This window comes from Artemia sp. Qi Xiang Cuo, chromosome 8, assembly GCF_049724085.1.
Source record: "Artemia sp. Qi Xiang Cuo chromosome 8, ASM4972408v1, whole genome shotgun sequence".
In the NCBI taxonomy this organism is placed as follows: domain Eukaryota; kingdom Metazoa; phylum Arthropoda; class Branchiopoda; order Anostraca; family Artemiidae; genus Artemia; species Artemia sp. Qi Xiang Cuo.
The window spans coordinates 48,262,356-48,282,460 of NC_142801.1; the positions used below are offsets into that span (position 1 = coordinate 48,262,356).

General features: G+C 35.7%; 1 protein-coding gene across 1 annotated transcript in view; it reads right to left on the bottom strand.

The window, feature by feature from the left end:
- The window catches only part of LOC148949499 (small ribosomal subunit protein uS7m-like), a 31,386-nt gene extending 21,890 nt beyond the window's left edge, over nt 1-9,496 (bottom strand). Inside the window, exon 1 of the mRNA XM_089092992.1 lies at nt 9,414-9,496. Coding sequence (XP_088949118.1) covers nt 9,414-9,445 — 32 coding nt within the window. The 5' untranslated portion in view covers nt 9,446-9,496. The remainder of the gene's footprint in view (nt 1-9,413) is intronic.
- Nucleotides 9,497-20,105: the final 10,609 nt, after the last annotated feature.

Here is a 20,105-nt window from a genome sequence, read left to right on the forward strand (position 1 = left end):
TAACTTTGCTCAATCCCAATTTATATGGTTTTAAAGATAGCCTATGCAAATACATTTCTTAAATTTTGAAAAAAAAAACATTGATATCACTTAAAGTTCTACTCAAATAATAGGAATTGCATTTTCAGAACTAAAACCAGAGAAAAAGAAACTGATAACTGAAAATTAAAGTAAAATTGGTATTTATTTATCCTTGGCCCCCTCATCAGGAGACATGTTAAGAAAACAATTCTTACTTTAAAATATGTACAATGATCCTAGTTCTTATATTGTCCAAGTGGAGAACCATTATCATCAGGTGTTTCCTCTAAAAATTATCTAAAGAGAAAAAGTTTTCAAATATCAGCACGTTCTTGATTCAATGCTTTAGTCTTCTTAAATTGCCGCTTGAAATTGCTGCCTAATAAGTTGTCTTATAGATAGTATTTAGCACGTGTTTAACACATGTGTCAAAAAACATATTTAAAGGAAAAGTAGTGGTATATTGAGATTATAGAAAGTTGTTTTTCATTTTCATAATTAATAGGAAAAACTTTTTTTTAATGATAATCTACGTTTTCATTTCTTGTCATAACCTAACCTAACCACTGCTATTAATAATTTGTTTTTATGCCACTGCTATTCGCCCTCTGCCACTGCGATTCGCCCTTTACCATTACTATTAATATTTCGTATTTACACCACTGCTATTTGCCCTTCACCACTGCTATTTGGCCTTCGCCACTGCTATTTAAAAATAAAATAAAAAGACCAGCATGAGTACTACCTATAAAATAACTATCAGGTAACAATTTAAAGCGGTAATTTAAAAAGACTTAAGAATTGAATTAAATGTATGGTAATTTTTGCAAACTATATCTCTTTTGAAGATTTTTAGAGGAAAAACTTTATGATAAAGGTTCTCCCCTAGGATAATATAAGAACTAGGATCATTATACATATTTTAAAGTAAGAATTGTTTTCTTAACATGTCTCCTTATGAGGGGGCCAAGGCTAAATAATTACCGTAAAATGTTGTTTTGTAAAAATTTCAATAGGTATAGACCTGTCATATAGGCAAATTTCAGGACCCTCTAGACAGGAGCAAATCTCCAGCATTTTTATTGTGGGGGGAGGGCAAGAATGGTGCATATCTGGATAGTCAAAGGCCATGGGATTAATAATATTTTTCTCCGCATTATTGGGGGGGGGGGGCAACTGCCCCCCTTGCCACCCCAAACGACGCCCCTGCCTCTAGAGGGAGAAGGAGTGGATATAGGGGTAAAATTCTACTTTAGTTACTTTTGGCTATCTTGGAAAGGAGCTGGGTTAGGAAAATGAAACTTTCAGGGATGGATGTACATGCTAAGGTTTGTCCTGGGAAGGTACTTTGAAGTACCTACCTCCACTCATCCCCCCCCCTATATATAATGGTAAATTACTGCACATTACTAGTTGTTTTTAACTCATATTTCATCCTATATTACTATCATAAATATAAATCACTGCTTACCTTACACAACTTCTGCTTTTAACCTTGTTCATTAAAATATATTCCAAAATCCTATTTAAATCCTAAGCCATTTAATTTTAAACCCATGCTGACTTTCTTTATGGTATATGAAACCAGGTTTGTTGTGATGTCACACTTGCCTTATCAGATACCCTGCTACCCTTATCAGACACCTGCTACCCTTAACGGTAGCAGTCGCACGCCAAACAACTCTGTTGATAAGAACATTTAAACCGTATTAATGAGGCAAAGGATTTCAAAAGAGAGATCAGTAAAAATAACCTAATCCTTTTTAGAAGACAAATTATGTCATGGGAAGATGTTTTTGAAATTCCCCTTCCACCCGAACTTAAAATTTTCTAAAATTATACTTTAGAATCTTTTAAAATATTTCTAAAGTACTAAAAGATAGAGTGCTAAAAACATCAGAATTGACTTCAGAGGACACGTTATATCACCGGAAGAGGTTTTTGAAATCACCCTTCCCGCCAAACTCAACATTTTATAAAATTCTACTTTAGAAGCTTTTAAAATATTTCTAAATTAATAAAAGATACAGTGCTAAAAACATCAGAATCGACTCCAGAGGACACATTATATAACGGGAAGATGTTTTTGAAATCCCCCTCCCCCCAAACTCAAAATTTTTCAAAATTCTACTTTAAATGCTTTTAAAATATTTTAAATATTTATAAAGCTCTACAGACATCAGAATAAACTTAAGAGGACAATTTATGTCATGGGAAGAAGTTTTTGAAATCTCCCTTCCCCCCAAACTCAAAATTTTCCAAAATACTACTTTAGAAGCTTTTTAAATATTTCTAAAGCGCTAAGACATAGAGTGCTAAAAACATCAGAATCGACTTCAAAGGACACGTTATATCACGGGAAGAGGTTTTTAAAATCCCCCTTCCCCCCAATCTCAAATTTTCTAAAATTCTGCTTTAGGAGCTTTTTAAATATTTCTAAAGCAGTAAGACATAGAGTGCTAAAAACAACAGAATCGACTTCAGAGGACACGTTATATAACGGGAAGAGGTTTTTGAATTCACCCTTCCCCCAGACTCAAAATTTTCTAAAATTCTACTTTAGAAGCTTTTAAAATATTTATAAATTAATGACAGATAAAGTTCTAAAAACATCATAATCGACATCAGAGGACACATTATATCACGTGAATATGTTTTTCAAATCCACCCGCCCCCCCCACTCAAAATTGGGCACTATTCTCCGTTAGTATCTTTTAAAATATTTTTAATTTTTATAAAGCGCTACGACATAGAGCGCTACAGACATCAGACTCAACTGTAGAAGACAATTTATGTCATGGGAAGATGTTTTTGAAATCTCCCTTCCCCCAGAACTCAAAATTTTCCTAAATTCTAATTTAGAAGCTTTTTAAATATTTCTAAAGCGCTAAGACATAGAGTGCTAAAAACATCAGAATCTACTTCAGAGGACACGTCATATCACGGGAAGAGGTTTTTAAAATCTCCCTTCCCCCAATCTCAAAATTTTCTAAAATTCTGCGTTAGTATGTTTTTAAATATTTCTAAAGTGCTACGACATAGAGCGCTACAGACCTCAGACTCAACTTTAGAAGACAATTTATGTCATGGAACGATGTTTTTGAAATCGCCCCTCCCCCCAAACTCAAAATTTTTCAAAATTCTAATTTAGAAGCTTTTAAAATATTTTAAATATTTCTAAAGCGCTACGTCATAGAGCGCTACAGACATCAGAATCCACTTTAGAAGACAATTTATGTCATGGAAAGATGTTTTTGAAATCTCCCTTCCCCCAAAACTCAAAATTTTCCAAAATTCTACTTTAGAAGCTTTTTAAATATTTCTATAGTGATAAGACATAGAGTGCTAAAAACATCAGAATCGACTTCAGAGGACACGTTATATCACGGGAAGATGTTTTTAAAATCCCCCTTCCCCCAAAACTCAAAAATTTCCAAAATTTTACTTTAGAAGCTTTTTTAAATATTTGTAAAGCGCTAAGACATAGAGTGCTAAAAACATCAGAATCGACTTCAGAGGACAATTTATGTCATGGGAAGATGTTTTTGAAATCCCCCTTCTGCCAAACTCAAATTTTCTAAAATTCTACTCTAGAAGCTTTTTAAATATTTCCAAAGCACTAATAGATAGAGCGCTACAAATATCGGAATCGACTTCAGAGGAAAAATTATGTTATGGGTAGATATTTTTGAAATCCCCCTTCCCCCAAACTCAAAATTTTCCTAAATTTTACTTTCGAAGCTTTTTTAAATATTTCAAAAGCGCTAAGATATAGAGCGCTACAAACATGAGAATCAAATTTAGAGGATAAATTATGTTATGGGAAGATGTTTTTGAAATCCCTTTTCCCCCCAAACTCAAAAATTTCCAAAATTCTACTTTAGAAGCTTTTAAAATATTTCTAAAGCACTAATAGATACAGTGCTAAAAACATCAGAATCGACTTCAGAGGACATGCTATATCACGGGACGAGGTTTTGTAAATACCCCTTCCCCCCAAACTCAAAATTTTCCAAAATTTTACTTTAGAATTTTTTTTCAACATTTATAAAGCACTAAGACATAGAGCGCTACAACAACAGAATCAACTTAAGAGGATAAATTATGTTATAGGAAGATATTTTTGAAATCCCCCTTCCCCCCAAACTCAAAATTTCTGCCAAAGTTAAATTTATGCAACCTGTGACTAAACAAGCGGAATTGTTGGGTCAACCATGTAGGCTCAACACTAGGATATTTGCATCAAGGGTAAATGGGTATTTGGTGGAATAGAGCGAGGAACTGGTTCAGGTTCATTTTTTTTCAGGTTCAGGTTCATTTATTATTCAATCTTACATAATGACACTAAATATATACAGATATCTTTCAGTGAGACAAGCTCGTTTTCATTTTAATTACCAACAGACAAGTTGGTAATTCATTCATGGTTTCTGTGCTGGATAGAAGTAGTGCCACGTTGTTGGGAATTATCCAAAACCAAATCCTGCCAGGGACAACAATTATCAGCAACTGTTGGAGGGCCTACGATTGCCTTGCTAGCCAGGGCTATCAGCATTTACGCTTCAACCACAGTATAAATTTTGTTGAGCCTGCAACAGGTGCTCACACACAAAACATCAAAAGACACTGGCGTGACGTTCGAGACAATATACCCAGATATGGCAGAAAAGAAGAACATATGGAAGGATATCTGGCAGAGCACTATTTAAAAAAAAACATTCAATCTCCTCGAGAATGCACCATTTCATGAAATATATATAGGAGCTTTATAACCCCAACTAATTTTTTTTTTATGGGTATTATTTACTAATTAATGTTTAAAACGTTGTAACAGAAAATTTGGCAATTTACGGTATCTAACCCCATGTGTTCTTAAAGCAATTCAATTGTTTTTGTCCAAATAGTTTAGTGTAGCAATCTTCATTCTTGAAGCTACGAGACGTTATTAAAGTGTAAATAGGGAGGGGGAGAGAGGGGGTAGAAGTACATATTTGACTATAGATTATTTGGTACTTGTGAATTATAAACAACCCACCACTATGGACGAAAGAAGTTAAGTTTTGTTACTGCTAATGAAATAAAATAAAATAGGATGAAAATATAACAGTTTAGAAACAAATTCGGGCTATATATTTGCACATTAGGGGGTGGGGGGTAAATCATAGCATATATTAAATATGTAACCTAACCCAGGTACCTTTTTCCCTCCCTAAACCCAAAAAAACAACAGTTTAAATATTGTAAATGCAATAAGAAATCACGTCTGGTTTCCTTGTACAGTCTATAGCGGTGGGTTATTTATAATGCACAAGTACCAAATAATCAATATTGGTTTTGATTATTTTTTTTTGGAAACCCCTTAACATTTTGAGTTGGGTAACCACATAAAACATATTCAAATAGCTTAATTCTATAATGTTTAAAAATTTTGCTTTTCTTTTTTACATCCGCAATTTAAAATATGTAAAAAATGTTGTAACTTATATATAATTATTCTTGTATGAGTGCAAAGGTTAGCTGAAAGGAGTTTTTATCGCGGAAGGAGTGAGAGGGTGGAGGCGGTCTTCAGTACCCTGCTTACGGTGCCCCTGCTTCTACTAATTTAAACTGACCATTTTGTTACAACGGGTTTCACCAGAATAGTACTCTAAAATCTGGTTGATAAATTGCCTGTCTAAAAAATTTGTCTGAGTTTCGTAAAAGGGGGAAACAACCCCTAAAAGTAAAAGATTTTAATAAAACTCATACCATCAAATTTGTGGTACTTGGCGAATACCCGCCGGAAAATCCCCCCGAAAAATACCTCCCCGCGGAAAATGCCCCCCCACGGGAAATACCCTCACGGAAAATCCCCCCACCCCCCCCAAAAATAACCCCGTGGAAAATAAGGCTTTTCAAATTATAAACCCGATTTTAGAGTATGAAGGGGGAATGGGATGGATGGTAAGGGGGCTTTCTAAAACTTTTAATGACCTTTAAAAATTTGTGAGTTATAGCAACGGAAAACAAATTTGGGCTATATATTTGCACATTCGGGGGAGGGGGGTAAATCATAGCATATATTAAATATGTAACCTAACTCACACAAATTTGTTAGACAGGCAATTTATCAACCAAATTTAGAGTATTATTCTGGTGCAACACGTTGCAACAAAATGTTCAGCTTAGATTATTATAAGCAGGGGCACCGCGACCAGGTTGCTGACCACCGCCCCTCCCCTCATCTACCTCCTCCTATAAAAACACTGTTCAGCTAACAATTTCACCCTCGCAAGAAAAATTTTATAATTTTTACTCTTAAGTCGAGTCTGATATTTTTAGCGCTCTATGTGTTAGCGCTTTAGAAATATTTAAAAAAGCTTCTAAAGTAAAATTTTGTAAAATTTTGAGTTTGGGGCAAAGGAGGATTTCAAACACATCTTCCCATGACATAAATTGTCCTCTAAAGTCGATTCTGATGTTTGTAGCGCTCTATGTCTTAGTGCTTTAGAAATATTTTAAAAGCTTTTAAGGTAGAATTTTGGAAAATTTTGAGTTTTGGGGGAAGGGGGATTTCAAAAACATCCTACCATAACATAATTTATCCTCTCAAGTTGATTCTGATGTTTGTAGTGCTCTATGTCTTAGCGCTTTAGAAATATTTAAAAAAGCTTCTAAAGTAGAATTTTGGAAAATTTTGAGTTTGGGGGGAAGGGGGATTTTCAAAACCTCTTCCCGTGCGATAACTTGTCCTCTGAAGTCGATTCTGATGTTTTATCACTCTATCTATTAGTGCTTTAGAAATATTTTAAAAGCTTCTAAACTAGAATTTTGGAAAATTTTGAGTTTGGAGGAAGGGGGATTTCAAAAACATCTATATAATTTATCCTCTGAAGTTGATTCTGATGTTTGTAGCGCTCTATGTGTTAGCGCTTTAGAAATATTTAAAAAAGCTTCTAAATTAGAATTTTTGAAAATTTTGATTTTGGGTGGACGGGGGATTTAAAAACAATCTTCCCATGATAAAACGTGTCCTCTGAAGTCGATTCTGATGTTTTTAGCACTCTATCTATTAGTGCTTTAGAAATATTTTAAAAGCTTCTAAAATAGAATTTTGGAAAATTTTGAGTTTGGGGGGAAGGGGGATTTCAAAAACATCTTACCATTACATAAATTGTCCTATAAATTTGATTCTGATATTTGTAGCGTTCTATGTCTTAGCGCTTTAGAAATATTTAAAAAAGCGTCTGAATTAGAATTTTGGAAAATTTTGAGTTTGGGGGGAAGGGGGATTTTCAAAAACTCTTCCATTCATATAACGTGTCCTCTTAAGTCGATTCTGACGTGTTGCTCACTCTATATATTCGTGATTTAGAAATATTTTAAAATCTTTTAAAATATAATTTCGGAAAATTTTGAGTTTGGGGGACGGGGGAGTTAAAACAAATATTACAATAAAATAAAGTTAACTCTGAAGTCAGTTCAGATATTCGGAGCGCTCTCTGTCTTAGCGCTTTAGAAATATTTAAAAAACCTTCTAAAGTAGAATTTTAGAAAATTTTGAGATTGTGGGGAAAGGGGATTTTAAAAGCCTCTTCCCGTGATATAACGTGTCCTCTGAAGTCGATTCTGATCTTTTTAGCACTCTCTGTCTTAGAGATTTATAAATAATTTAAAAAGCTACTAAAGAATAATTTTAGAAAATTTTGTGTTTGGGGGGAAGGGGGATTTAAAAATCAACTTCCCGTGATATAAAGTGTCCTCTGAAGTCGATGCTGATGTGTTTAGCACTCTCTGTCTTAGCGCTTTAGACATATTTAAAAATCTTCTAAAGTAGAATTTTGGAAAATTTTGAGTTTGGGGGGAAGGGAGATTTCAAAAACATCTTCCCATGACATAAATTGTCTTCTCAAGTTGATCCTGATGTCTGTAGTTCTCTATGTCGTAGAACTTTAGAAATATTAAAAATATTTTAAAAGCTTCTAAAGTAGAATTTTGAAAAATTTGAGTTTGGGGGGAGGGGGATTTCAAAAACATCTTCCCGTGATATAATGTGTCCTCTGAAGTCGATTCTGATGTTTTTAGCACTGTATCATTTAGTACTTTAGAAATATATTAAAAGCTTCTAAAGTAGAATTTTAGAAAATTTTGAGTATGGGGGGAAGGGTGATTTCAAAAACCTCTTCCCGTGATATAACGTGTCCTCTGAAGTCGATTCTGATGTTTTTAGCACTCAATGTATTAGTGCTTTAGAAATATTTAAAAGCTACTAAAGGATAATTTTAGAAAATTTTGAGATTGGGGGGAAGGGTGATTTGAAAAACCTCTTCCCGTGATATAAAGTATCCTCTGAAGTCAATTCTGATGTTTTTAGCACTATAGGTCTTAGCGCTTATAAATATTTAAAAAGCTTCTAAAGTAGAATTTTTGAAAATTTTGAGTTTGGGGGAAAGGGAGACTTCAAAAAGATCTTCCCATGACATTAATTTCCTCTAAAGTTGATTCTGATGTCTGTAGCGCTCTTGGGTGATTTCAAAAACCTCTTCCCGTGGTATAAGGTGTCTTCTGAAGAAGATTCTGACGTTTTTAGCACTCTATCTTTTAGTACTTTAGAAATATTTTAAAAGCTTCTAAAGTAGAATTCTAGAAAATTTCAAGTTCAGGTGGAAGGGGAATTTCAAAAACATCTTCCCATGACATAATTTGTCCTCTAAAAAGGATTAGTTATTTTTACTGATCTCTCTTGTGAAATCCTTTCCCTAATTAATACAGTTTAAATGGTCTTATCAACAGAGTTGTTTGGCATGTGCCTGCTACCGTTAAGGGTAAGGGTGCCTGATAAGGCAAGTGTGACATCACAACAAACCTGGTTTGATATACCATAAAGAAAGTCAGCATGGGTTGAAAATTAAATGGCTTAGGATTTAAATAGGATTTTGGAATATATTTTAATGAACAAGGTTAAAAGCAGAAGTTGTGTAAGGTAAGCAGTGATTCATGTTTATGACAGTAATATGGGATAAAATATGATTTAAAAACAACTAGTAATGTGCAGTAATTTGCCACTATATACAGGGGGGGAGGAGTGGAGGAGGAGACTTCAAAGGACCTTCCCGGGACAAACCTTAGCATGTACATCCATCCCTGAAAGTTTCATTTTCCTAACCCAGCTCCTTTCCAAGATAGCCAAAAGTAACTAAAGTAGAATTTTACCGATATAGGTACTTCAAAATACCTTCCTGGGACATACTTTAGCCTGTATACCCATCACTGAAAGTTTCATTTTCCTAACCTGACCCCTTTTCAAGATAGCCAAAAGTAGAATTTTACCTAATTCCCTTCTTCTTTAAAATTCCCAGTAAAAAAAAGATGAATTTCAAACAATTATAAAAAGGAGTCATCAAATTACTTACCCATTTCCTAAAACCTTGAAATATACAGACATGCCTGAACACGTTTAAATTTTGCGGGATTTTCGAGATTTCTTTGATTTAAAATCCATAGATGACACCGACTTCAGGTTCAGATGGTTTTCTATGGACGCCTCCCAACGCGTCAACGGTTTTTCCGCCGTCCAATTGTTAGCTAACATATATTTGTTTGGATGGTGGAAACAGAATTGTTAGCTAACAGAAATTATTAGCTAACAATTCGCAGAAACATGATATTGTGTGGGATATTCAAGCAAAACTTCTGACCGAGATAGTCTTTAGTGAGTTTATCTCAGCTTGATAATACCCAACTGACGCCAAAGTTTTGAAATTCAAATTATACAATATTTCAAAGTATTCACATGTTATAGAAAATAATATTTAACCATTAATGCCAGCAAGTGAAATAAAGGGCACGAAGAATTTTATTAATTGGCAAAGAATATTGAATTTAGGCGAAAATTAAAACACCAGTGCATGCAAGGTCGTACACGGGATTTTTTTTTGGGATGGGTTTTACTCAAAGATTTTTTTCGGTAGGTGGGGGGGGGGGGGGTACACAAAAAAAACTCAGAGAACGCATTCAAAATTTGTTTATATCCATTTTGGTTACGTTTTTACGAATCAGATAAACATTTCGGAGGGGGGGTTCAAACCCCCTTACTCCGCCCCCCCCGGGGTACGGCCTTGAGTGCATGAGCTTTCATAAAGTGACTGTTAAGCACATTTACATTAATTACTCTATGTATGGAGGAAGTGGATTAACCGAGTAAAGAATTATACTTTGATTGCATAAGCGGAATTGTCGGATTGTTGATCATATCAAATTGTTATGTCTAGGTGGAAATTTCATTGTTTTTCTTTTTTTTTCAATGGAAGAATTGATTTTTTTTCAATGAGATTACCAGAAGAGATATGTCTCAAAATCGTGACAGAGAAAGGAAGAAAAATAAGAAATAGTAGCATTCCTCGATTCGCTATCAGTATTGTAAACATAAAAAATGCCTATCCTGCTTATTTTGGAATATTTCGCATTAAACTCGCCAACAATTTCCTTCAACAAATATTCGATTTGTTAGAGAAATTATCTAATAATGTATGTATGCATGTGTGTATGTATTTCGAAAAAAGCCATCGGGCCATAGGAAAAAAAAACAGAACATAAACATAACAAAACCAACAGAAAAACACAAATAAATTATAAAGAAAAAGCTAATAGTTTTTAAGTGGACGGCGGAAAAACTACGGTTGAGAAAAATGTTAGCTAACAGTTTTCTGTTGGACGGCGGAATCACCCCTAAAGTTATATATTGCTGCCCACAAAGCTAATAAACCGTTTTCCTCAAATGACTTCATTGACTACATTGCAGTAGTAAAAAATTTGAACTGCGTTTAACTTTTTCAAGAACGCCAACAATGTTCAGTTAATAGTAAAAGATTTCTGGTGAGCTACTTTTTTAGACACAGGGCGCCATTTTAGGCATGCGGACTTGAAGGTAAATGGTTGGCTCAGATTTTTAAAATGACAGGGCCTAGCCTATTGGAAAAACCCACTGGAATCGCAGTTGAGTGACTAAAATTTTGGCTTGACTTAAGCAAGTAACCATATTTCACGAGACTGAAAACTATTGTTCTTAAAACAATCAAACGATAATGGGAAAGTACTCCATGACCCAAGAAGTTACTTGAAATTAGCTTTCAATGAAGCCTCATTGAATTCATTAAAAAAAAGGAGGAATGCAATGGTACCATTTCATGTTATAAAGATGTTCCCATGTGAGGAGCCCCTAATCTAGAACCTAAACGCAAATTGTCTTTGCGACACTCGCTTTTTATTTTGAATCTTAATCTATTCAGTAATTTCACTTAATTTTTTCGTGGCAACTGGTATAATAATTTCTTGAAGGTTTATTAAAAAACAAGTATTTTTTCAACTGAAAGTACAGAGAAACATTAAAGCTGAAAACAAACAAAATTATTCCGTATGTGATGGGGATGTACTCTCTTCAACTTTCCCCTCCCCCTTCACTCCTTAAATTAAATTCTAATAGGGCCTTTAAAATAGTTCATATACAAATTCAACAGTCCTTGTTTTTGACCTCCTCAATACTCTCGTCCTTTCGGTAGGTCTAGCGGCTTCAAATTTTTGGTAACAGGACATGGAAACTGATGTAAGCTCAGAAATCAAGAAGAGACAGAGGCAATGAATTAAGAAAATTTCTTTAAAGCAATCCGTTAAAAGGGGGAGTGTGGGAAAATTAAGGTACTGTAGAAGGGTCAGAGCTTTATTTTAGATGATGCTCTGTCATTAATAAAGGTAACATAATCTGATCGGAGGGAGTGAAGTTCCTTGTCTCCCCTTTGGCTGTTGGTTCCCAATCCAGTAAATCCCTCAGAAAAAGGCCACAGCCAAAGGAACAAAATATTTTCTGTCATTAGTTTACCTTTTTTTTATATGAATTAACTACGTAATTAATAAACTCGTCATAAATAAACTTAACAAGCCTGTCATCTATTTCAATGCTTAATTTCGCTTTTGGTGTTATTCATTATCTGGTGTGACTGAACTACAAGTTTCACTTCATCTTACTAAGAATAAATTGTTGCTTTTTAGCCATTTTGTGCATGCAGACCTCTGAAACATGAATTTTAATTTTTTTTTTTTACACACAAACTTTGAAAAAAGTTTCGTGTTTTATTAGAGTAAAGTTTATTTTTGGAGTTGGGGAACACTTTTTTAAAGATTAATATGAGAAAATAATCCTTTAGAATTTTATTAATTGACTTATCCATGTGGCATCACTTTGGCATATAAGCTATTATACAAGGTTGTGTCATCTAGTCTGTGTGCAAAAAACCGCATAGTTTCACTGTCCTCTTTATTTCTTCTCTCTCTCTCTCTCTCTCTTTCTCTCTTTCTCTCTCTTTCTCTCTTTCTCTCTCTCTCTCCGTGGTGCCAATTAGGAGGGGCAGAGGGAGCCATGCCCCCCCTAAACTTCGAAAATTACCTTTCATTTATATTTAACAACTATTTTCTATCTTAGTTATGTGCTATATTAAACCAGAGAGACAGGATAACTGGTCGTTTTTTTTTGTCGCCCCGGTGCATCGTTTTGCAGAGCTATGTCCCGTCTTTCCCACTCTTGTACCACCCTAATTCTACCATTAGGAGACACTCTTGTTTTAAAATGTCTAAGAGCGTTTCTACGTTATTTTATTACCCAATCTTCGACCGGAAACGTGATTTCTGAGTAGGGTTTATTCAAAACCAAACGTCAGCTGGTCAGTCTTTCTTTACTGTTTCTTGTGAAGTGAAGAATTCGTAATCAAACTATGAGTAAAAAGCGAGAACAAACTTTGGATTTTTTTACGGTGAAAATGCGGAAGAAAAATGAAGAAACTGGCAATAGTGACAGCGCTCAAAGTGTCGGGTTAGCGGAGATAAATTCCCCCACCTCCACCTGTGACAGTCCTTCAGAAACAAGTGGAACAATAACTGACTCAAGTCAATATGAAAGTTTGGTCTGCATCCCTGAACCCCTTGCGGATTCTAGTAGCTGTAGCAGTCAAGAACCTCTCTCAGATATCTCTCTGACTCGTCACGACAAACCAGCTCAACCTATTCTTGAGAGATATCCGGCTTCCTCTTCTAACGGTAGGAAATTCAGTGCAAATTACTATAAGATATATGAAGGGATTGAATACTCGAAGAACTTGAATTCCGTGTTTTGTTTTGCTTGCCGCCATTTTTCTATGGGGACTCTAAGGGCTGGAGGAACTGCTGGAAAAGGGCTTTCATTGAGTCAGGATTTTGCAAGTGGAAAGAAAGTTCTGCTCTATTAAAGCTACATAATGGTTCTGAAAGACACAGGCATTGTATGTCAGCATGGACAGGACTTAAGACAAATAGTACTAATACCTCGAGATCTGTAGCAAATGCCTTAATTCAATCCAGATCTCAAGAGGTTCAAGAAAATAGAGATCATGTGAAGTACATTTTTCGTGCTATTTGCTTTCTTGACTGCCAGGGTCTTGCTTTGAGGGGTCATGACGAATCAGAAACATCTGCAAACCAAGGTAACGAAAATCTGAAGGCCCAGTTACAGCGCCGATATGGTCACTATTGCAGTCATCGGTAGCAAAATGACACAATTAAACTAATAGGAAATGCTTTGCGCCAAGACATTATTTCATAAGTAAAATCAGCTACTTACTTTGCTATTCTTGTCGACGAGACAAAAGATGTTTCTAGAAAATAACAATTAGCGATCCTACTCAGTTACCTTTCAAACGGAAAAGTAGTGGAGCGACCAATAGGCTGCTATCACATGCACAAATTAGACGCCAAGAGCTAGTCCACCTCGATTGTGAAACTATAGAAAAGTATGGTGTAGATTTGATGAAGTGTATTGCCAAATGTTACGACGGCGCATCCGTTATGTGTGGGGAATTTAACGGAGTTCAAGCAAAGTTTAGGGAGAAGGTACCTCATGCAGTTTATGTAGACTGTCACGCTCACAGATTAAACTTGGTTTTGACAGACTGCCTAAAAAATATCAGTGAACGTTCAGAATTTTTCTCTGTAGTGCAATGACTTTACGCATTTATATCATGCAGCAATATTCGACACGAGCTATTTGTGGAATTCCAGCGTATAAGCGGGCAAAAGTCTTGGGACTTGAGAGGACCATCCAGACTAGCTGGTTTTACGCAGTCCGCTCTATTTCGAAGGTGAAGGCAAGATTTGATTGTATTGTTGCTGTGCTTGCCACAGTCTCTGATAGCTCTAACGGCGAGGCAGCGTGTGAGTCAAAAGGACTACTAGACAAGATCAACTCTGCCTCTTTTGTCTCAACTTTGCACAATGGAAAAAGTATTTGTCATTGTAAATTGTTTATCAGAGCAACTTCAGTCTGAAAGTCTGTTGATATATCAGGCATTTGCATTGATTTCTGGGACATATGAGACACTCCAAAAGCTAATAAATGATAACGAATGGAACAACTTAAGCAGAAATATATCCAAACTCTCGGCTTTACACGATATCCAGGAATCCAAATCTCCACAATCTAAAACCAGTGCTTGAAGCAAGAGAAGTCGAGCCATTTCCATTCGTCTCAAAGACTTTCTTTCAAACTCAACAACCGGTAAACGCAATACTAGTCAGCCAGCTCAATAAGGCTCCGGTAAACTTCTGTACTTTGAGGTAATGGATTGTTTGACGAGTGAGATGGACTAACGTTTCATGCAAAATATGCCTCTGCTCGACATTTTATCTACCTTTGACCCCTCAAGTTCCCATTTTCTCGAACTTTTGAAAGGTTTATGTGTCATTATCAAGGGATCCTCGATGTCGATGACCATGGCATAGATTCTCAGCTTCCTCTTGCAAAGCTGCATCTGTGAAAAAGTGATATTTCAAAGATGGATCTTCTCCGAGCTATCGAAATCTTATCCAACCTCCCAGCTGCCTATTCTGCAGTGCTAAAACTGATGAAACTAGTTGCTACTTTGCCTGTGACCACTGCTAGCAATGAACAATTCTTCTCGCTATTAGGGCGTGTGAAGGACTATCTGTAACTCATGACGGCAAACGATACATTCATTGATCCCTTGATAATAGCCATTAAAAAGGAGGAGGTAAAGAAACTGGATTTGGATAGATTAGTCGACGATTTTGCCAAGCAGTGAAGTCGCCGCTACTCCTTGTCTTAGGTATGTTTGCTCAATGTTTTTTTTTAATCTTCATTAAAAAAATCCTTGCCCGCCCCTACATTTTCGTGAATTGGCACCACTGCTCTCTATCCCCCTCTCTATCGCTCCCCTTTCTCTCTCTCACTTACTCCCCCTCTCTTTCTCCCCTGCTTGCTTTTCTTTCTCTCTCTCTCTCTTATATTAGTGAAAATTCTTTATGTTTAATAGAGAGGAGGAGGGGCCTGTATAAGAATTGTTTGAGGAATAGGTCATACGTAACTTAGAGAAATGGGAAGAAAGGGGAGAAAGTATTAAAATGAGAAATAAGGACTTGTAAAGTGTAGGCCTTGGATAATATTGCCGAAATATGAAACACGCAGCCAGACGGCATAATAGTAAAATATTGTATTGACATGCTAATAAACTTAAAGGGAACAGACAATCTAGATTTGTCCCAGTTAAAGAAAGGGCCAAGGCCACATTTAGTGAGAAGGAAAGAGTTAAATAGACATGAGCAGAACATCTTGAGAACGTGGGAAACCGGGATAGTGTTACAGGAAAAGATCTTAAAAGAATGCAAAAGTTTGTTAGACTTTGAACGTGAAGGAATATTAATTTTTTGAGGAAGAATTAGTGACAGTACTAAAAGGATCAAAAAATAATAAGACTTCAGGTGCTGAAAGTGTGGTATATATTTTTTTAAATATGGTGGTTGTGAGGTTAGAGATAAGTTAGAAAATATGATTTTTGAAAAAAGGGAAGTAGCCTACCTAGCAATTTAAGAAAACTCTAATTAAACCCTTCCATAATAAAGGTGATCACAGTGATTGTGGTAACTATAGAGGCATCCTCCTGGTTCCTCTACGAAACAAATTACTTTTAATACTTTTGATACTATTTTGATACTTTTTAAAATAGAGATTCTGTAGGCAAAGTTTTAAGAGACGAACAGTGTGGTCCTAGGAAGGGTAGAGGATGGATCAACCAAGTTTCACTCTTTGACTAATAATTGAGAAGTGCCCGAGTCATCAACGATTTGGTCCTGAATTTTATGTATCACGATCATTTGTTTGATTCAACTGATAGAAGAGCCTTAGCAAAGGTTATATCATTGTATGGTATACCAAATAAAAACATTACCGTAAAGTGATTATTGCTGTGCACAAAAACGATATTTCTGCAGTTAACCCTTTCGGGAATGGCGGGATTTACTGGCCCCGGTTGAACATAAGCTGGGTTAGACATGTCAAAGTAAGAATAGCGATACTTTATAGATGCTATTGATTAATCCCTTCAGGGACGATTAGACTGAAACTCCATTTTCCTGTAAAAACTGGATGCAGAGTGCAGAACATAGTCAAGAAGCTCTTCATACATAAGAAAGTTAGATACGAAAATATCTTAATTCGCAATTAGGTGTTTTGGCTGTTCTTATATAGGTAGGTAAAAATAATTTTTTTTCCGAAGGTAGCAAACAGTCAATTGTAGCTCAGATTACATAAAATTGGGGCAAACCTCTTAGACTAGGAATGACAGGACTATTTTTCTCAGGGACCCTGATGTTCTGTCAGTCATTAACAGTGCTTGCTGAGTGAAGTGTGTTTTAGATGTGTTTTTGAAAAATTAGCAAAATACTATCTTTAAAACTAGCTAATTTACAGCAAGATGCCTGAGCAGTGGCGGAGAGGGGCAAGGGGGAACACCCCCTATATTATTTGTTTACTTCCTTAAATTTTTAAATATAACTTTTTTGTATAACCTTGGAAAAATGCCTTTCTTTGGCATTTTTTTTAAAAAATGAGAAAAACCAACAAAATACCTTCCCTAGATTTTGAAAATGAATTTTACCCCCTCCCCTTCTAAATATTTACGAATCTGCCACTGTTTATGAGAGTCTTTTGTTTGGACAGTCTTATTTCTATTTTATTATTTATTGGTTATCTAATTCAATGATGTTATTAATACTTTTTGTCTGAATTATTATATCTCAATATTATTTTTATTATTTTTTTTATTACTTTTTATGCTTATTACTCGTGTTTTGTTACAGAATGGTTGTTTTTCAGAACATAAAAAAAGATAGCTCCAGGAAATCTTTCAACTTTACTAAACGAATTACAATCTGGTGACTCCGACATCAGCTTAGAGTCAGATTGCGACCTCTCCAATGATGTGATGTCGTATCTCATTCTGGCTTCAGCATTGAAGTGATGAATCTTCTTCAAATAGTAAAATTGTTTGAGATAAAACAAGAAAGTGATATAGGGTCATCTAACTAAAATTTACTCACAAACAGTTGAACTCAAACCATACCAATGGCCATTCCAGTTGGTTTCAAGTTTGACAATAGCCCTGCAAACCTTATAAAAAGAGCTCTTAGATCTTCAACTGGCCCTTTTGCCTCTTCTATTGTCACAAAAGCTCCAAATGGAAATGCTTCTTTCAATATGTTTGTACGAATTGTACCCAAATGGATGTACCCCAGCAATGGTAGCATTTTTGGAAGAAAGTGGACCAAAAATTGACCTTTTTGATGATTGTAACACCCCAACTGACTTCTTTCTTCGGTTACGGGACAGGAAGATACTGAAACTGACTGTTGAGAAAACTAACCCGTATTTCCAGAAAACGATGGATAAGTTAGTTTGCGCCAAGACCTTCAAGTCCCTAATCTTGACTGAACTCCTGGGTTTCTTAAGCATCAACATAATTATGTCATACCATTTACTCCAAGATGCGAGAAAGTACTGGGAGAGCTCTGAAAACATGCAGACCCCAAATTTCTGTAAGAAAATGACTAAGGACAGTTTGTGCCAAATGTAACGATTTATCCATCTCAATGACAGCCGCGCAATACCAGAAAGGTGTAAGGACAAACTATTCAAGATTCAACTATTGATTGAAAAGCTGAACATACAGTTATCAAGTGCTTGGAATGAGACAGAGGCTCTCCCAATTGGCAAGAGTATGGTATTATTCAAAGTTTGTTCCAGTATTCGTGTGAGACAATAAGGGATACAAGACCTTATGGCCCTGAGCATATCGAGGGCAAGAAGGTGGAAAGACACTAAAAGTGTCTTTTTGGCGTCAAATTGGCACTCGACTGAGCTGACGGTAATTGTTAGGAAGAACAAGGACGGAAGTAAATTGACCTTTTATCGTCCAAAACTGGTTAGTGAATATAACGCATATATGGGAGGAGTCGATCATGCTGACATGTTGCATGGAATTAGCGTGTACAATCCAGTACTATAAGTGTGCCGTAGGCTGTTCATTCGTCTTTTAAATATGGCCATCACAAACACTTATGCTTCTTATCAAGAAATGAAGCCAGGGGGGGGGGTCACGATTCCTACTGATATAATTTAGAAGAAGGTTACCCAGAGGTACAATTCAGATATCTGTGAAGCTACCAATGGAGACGACAAGGGATACCCCGTTCCAAAGCTCAGGTAGTGGCTGATAAAAATAAGAAGCTGAAAAGGAGGAAGGGAACTTTCACTGTAGTGGAAGATGTTTTGCTAGCGAATATGGGAACAGATTTACGTCTTTGGTCATCTGAACGATCCAGATCTCGTGGTGAAGACTGCGAAAGTAAAAGAAGGGCTCTTGTCCAAACAGTTATTGTCGATCTTCAAGTGTTTTTCTGTGCTACAACAAGGAAAAAATGTCGTCTCGAGTATCACACAAAATAAAGTGAAAAAGGTTCGAATAAATATTAGTTTTAGATGACAAGATGTTGTAAAGTCTCATTCCTGAAAAAAAATCAAATGAAATTACTGAGAAAAAATCTGAAATGTCGGTTTAATATACATTATTCCTTAAAATCTTAATTGATTTCTTAAAGTTAGATAAGTGGAAACATTTAAAAGAATTATTTGAGTAAAGTACAAATTATATTCCGGCTTTTAGAAAGCTTGGGGTTTAGAACCCTACTCATATTAATTTCTGCTCATTTTGAATTTGATTCTCTATTATTTATTTTAATTTCTGTTTGCTTTGGGTTTCATTTGTTTATTGATACTGATTTGTGGTAGCTGTATCCTTGGTAGATTATTTGATTCTATTTTTTTTCATTTTGGTCTAATGGAGTTCTTTACTTAAAAAAAAACATATTTTTTTGAAAAGTTTTTTTTTTAATTAATTACTGTTCGTTTTATATCGACATAGTCTTTTTCAGGTAGAAGGACTGAGCTTCTTCTAAAGTTAAACAACCATTCCTTCCATAAAAACCTTGAATACCCCTTGGGCATAGCTTACAACCCTTACCCCTAATCTCTGGGGATTCTTTCAACCCCAAAGGACTTGTTATATGACATTTAGTCCATTTAGAATATAATATCTATCTCAAAATTTCTATTAGATACATTTCGGGACAATACCGTGTCGGGGAGGGGGGGGGGTAGCTGCCCTCCAATCACTTTGACTCTTAACAAGAACACTAGAGCGTCTAATTACCGATCCAATTAGCCCCCTCCGAAGTTTATAAGAACATGCTTTCCATAAAAAACCTTATATGTCCCAGGGCATAACTTTCAACCCTTACCCTGAGGGCTTGGGGTTTTGTTATCCTCAAAGAAATAATTTCCAGATCGTTCTGATACGCTGAACAAAATGGCTAGGCCTATCTCAAAATTTTGATTAGAAGTGTTTGAGTAAATTATGGGCGTGGGGGGTGTAGCCTTTGACCACTTTCTACTAATAAAAAGGCCCCAGTTTTCTCAATTTCCAATCAAATGAACCCTTTTTGAAGCTTCTACGACAAAACTTTCAATAAAAACATTATAACCTATGTCCCAAGGGCATAACTTACGACCCTTGTCCTAAGGGTATGGGGGGAGGATTGTTATCCTCAATGACATAATTTCCAGACATTTAAACTACATTTAACAAAATGGCCATGTCAAAATACTGATCGGAAATGTTTGGGGAAAGCATGGGCGTGGGAGGGAGGATTCTCCCTCTGAATACTTTCGAATA